The sequence below is a fragment of the Clupea harengus genome, chromosome 24 (genome assembly GCF_900700415.2).
Source record: "Clupea harengus chromosome 24, Ch_v2.0.2, whole genome shotgun sequence".
NCBI lineage: Eukaryota > Metazoa > Chordata > Actinopteri > Clupeiformes > Clupeidae > Clupea > Clupea harengus.
In genome coordinates this window covers 8,206,346-8,208,845 of record NC_045175.1, presented here as the reverse complement: position 1 = coordinate 8,208,845, position 2,500 = coordinate 8,206,346, and the positions used below count along the sequence as shown (strand labels likewise).

The 2,500-nt window shown below is 41.7% G+C and overlaps 1 protein-coding gene across 1 annotated transcript in view; it reads right to left on the bottom strand.

The window, feature by feature from the left end:
- Positions 1-2,500, bottom strand: part of LOC105901572 (protein jagged-1a-like) — a 34,203-nt gene that overhangs the window by 24,444 nt on the left and 7,259 nt on the right. The window contains exons 3-4 of the mRNA XM_031561874.1: positions 2,021-2,081; positions 1-81 (exon numbers count right to left, since the gene is read on the bottom strand). The exon at positions 1-81 is cut by the window's left edge and continues 50 nt beyond it. Of these exons, the coding sequence (XP_031417734.1) occupies positions 1-81; positions 2,021-2,081 (142 nt within the window). The remainder of the gene's footprint in view (positions 82-2,020; positions 2,082-2,500) is intronic.

Here is a 2,500-nt window from a genome sequence, read left to right as displayed (position 1 = left end):
GGCTCCACACAGGTCCCGTGCACACAGCCAGGGTGAGGGATACACTTATCACAGTACTCACCCTGCCAGCCATACTGACACCTGAGAGAGAGGGAGAGAGAGGGAGGGAGAGAGAGAGAGGGGGGGGAGAGGGAGGGAGAGAGAGAGGGAAGAGAAGGAGAGAGAGAGAGAGAGGGAGAGAGAGGGGCGAGGGAGATAGAGGGGAGAGGGAGGGATAGAGAAAGAGAGAGGGAAGAGAAGGAGAGAGAGAGAGAGAGGAGAGAGAGAAAGGGAGATAGATATTGGGAGAGAAGAGAGAAAGAGACGAGAAACGGAAGAGGCAGAGAAAGAAAAAGGGGGAAGGTGCGGGGGGAGAGACAGAGAAAGAGAGAATCTAGGGTCAGTTGTTTCTCTTCATCTCCTTCAGACTCAGACTCAGAGTTGTTCAGCACACAGACTTCATGAATCCTGTCGTGCCGTCAACCCGTCAGTGTATGTGTGTGTGTGTGTGTGTGTGTGTGTGTGTGTGTGTACGTGTGTGTGTGTGTGTGTGTGTGTGCCAAACTAAAGCTAAACTCTCCATTTGCATTTAACTGCGAGACAAAACAGAGGAAGCAAGGCAGCGTGACACAGAAAAATGCTTTCTCTGCCACCCCTCTCTCCCCACTCTCCCTGAGGTAAAAACACAGATTACCCAGCTGTCCTGACCAATAACTGTCACGGCCCGTGTTTACATTTCTCCCTCTGCCAAAATGTGGGCAATACCAAAGTACTTTTTATCATGCAGAGCATGAACAAGACGGAGAACATGAGAGAGGGAAGTCGAGGGAAGCATATGATGTAAATGTTCTGAAAACATAGGCATTTATATTTGCCTATACCATATATTTTTCCATGGCAACAAACCAGGCATTTGAACATACAACATACTTTGTCACATATAATTTGGGATGTGGTAAACCTATAGAATACAGTATAATACTTGCACAACTTGCAATCCAGTACAATACACTACACAACCAAGACAATATTAGAATATATATATATATCACATCAGAACCTTATATATTAGAATATATATTAGAATATACACTAGTTCCTATACGGTGTCCATATATCTCTCCTATATAGTGTCCATATACCTTTCCTATATGTTGTCCATATACTGTATCTTTCCTATACGGTGTTCATATATATTTCCTATATGGTGTTCATATATATTTCCTATACGGTGTCCATATATATTTCCTATACGGTGTCCATATAACTTTCCTATATGGTGTCCATATATATTTCCTATACGGTGTTCATATACCTCTCCTATATGGTGTTCATATATATTTCCTATATGGTGTTCATATATATTTCCTATACGGTGTCCATATAACTTTCCTATACGGTGTCCATATACCTTTCCTATACGGTGTTCATATATCTCTCTTATATGGTGTCCATATATATTTCCTATACGGTGTTCATATACCTCTCCTATATGGTGTTCATATATATTTCCTATATGGTGTTCATATATCTCTCCTATACGGTGTCCATATACCTTTCCTATACGGTGTTCATATATATCTCTCTTATATGGTGTTCATATAACTTTCCTATACGGTGTCCATATACCTTTCCTATATGGTGTTCATATATCTCTCTTATATGGTGTTCATATATCTCTCTTATATGGTGTTCATATATCTCTCTTATACGGTGTTCATATATCTCTCTTATATGGTGTTCATATATATTTCCTATATGGTGTCCATATACCTTTCCTATATGGTGTTCATATATCTCTCTTATATGGTGTTCATATATCTCTCTTATATGGTGTTCATATATCTCTCTTATACGGTGTTCATATATCTCTCTTATATGGTGTCCATATATCTCTCTTATATGGTGTTCATATACTGTATATTTCCTATATGGTGTTCATATATCTCTCTTATATGGTGTCCATATATCTCTCTTATATGGTGTTCATATATCTCTCTTATATGGTGTTGTGTAGTGGGTGTTTAATGGATGGCCTTACTTGCACTCTCCAGGCACTTTGCAGGTCCCATGCTCCATACTGCAGCCTTGTCGGCAGATAGCTGAGTGGGGGAGGAGACAGAATTAGAGTCATTGTTGCCATTATCGCCACTGTCATCTCTTCACATCCTGATTGCACTGATGATCTCAGCTCTGGCAACACATAACGTCATCCGAACACACAAGAGAGAGAGAGATATGGAGATACAGAGAGAGACAGAGAGAGACAGAGAGAGAGAGATACAGAGAGAGAGAGACAGAGAGAGAGAAAGAGATACAGAGATAGCGAGAGACAGAGAGAGAGAGAAAGAGAGAGAGTCCAAAGCAGATCAACTGAAAGAGACAGAGGAGTCAGCATGATGTCAGTGCCCATACCCCCCCCCCCCCCCCCCCCCCCCCCCCACCCCCACCACCAAAATGAAGAAAAAAAGAAAACAGAGAAGAGCTCTCTCATCCACTAACTCGTGGGAATGTCCTGGTC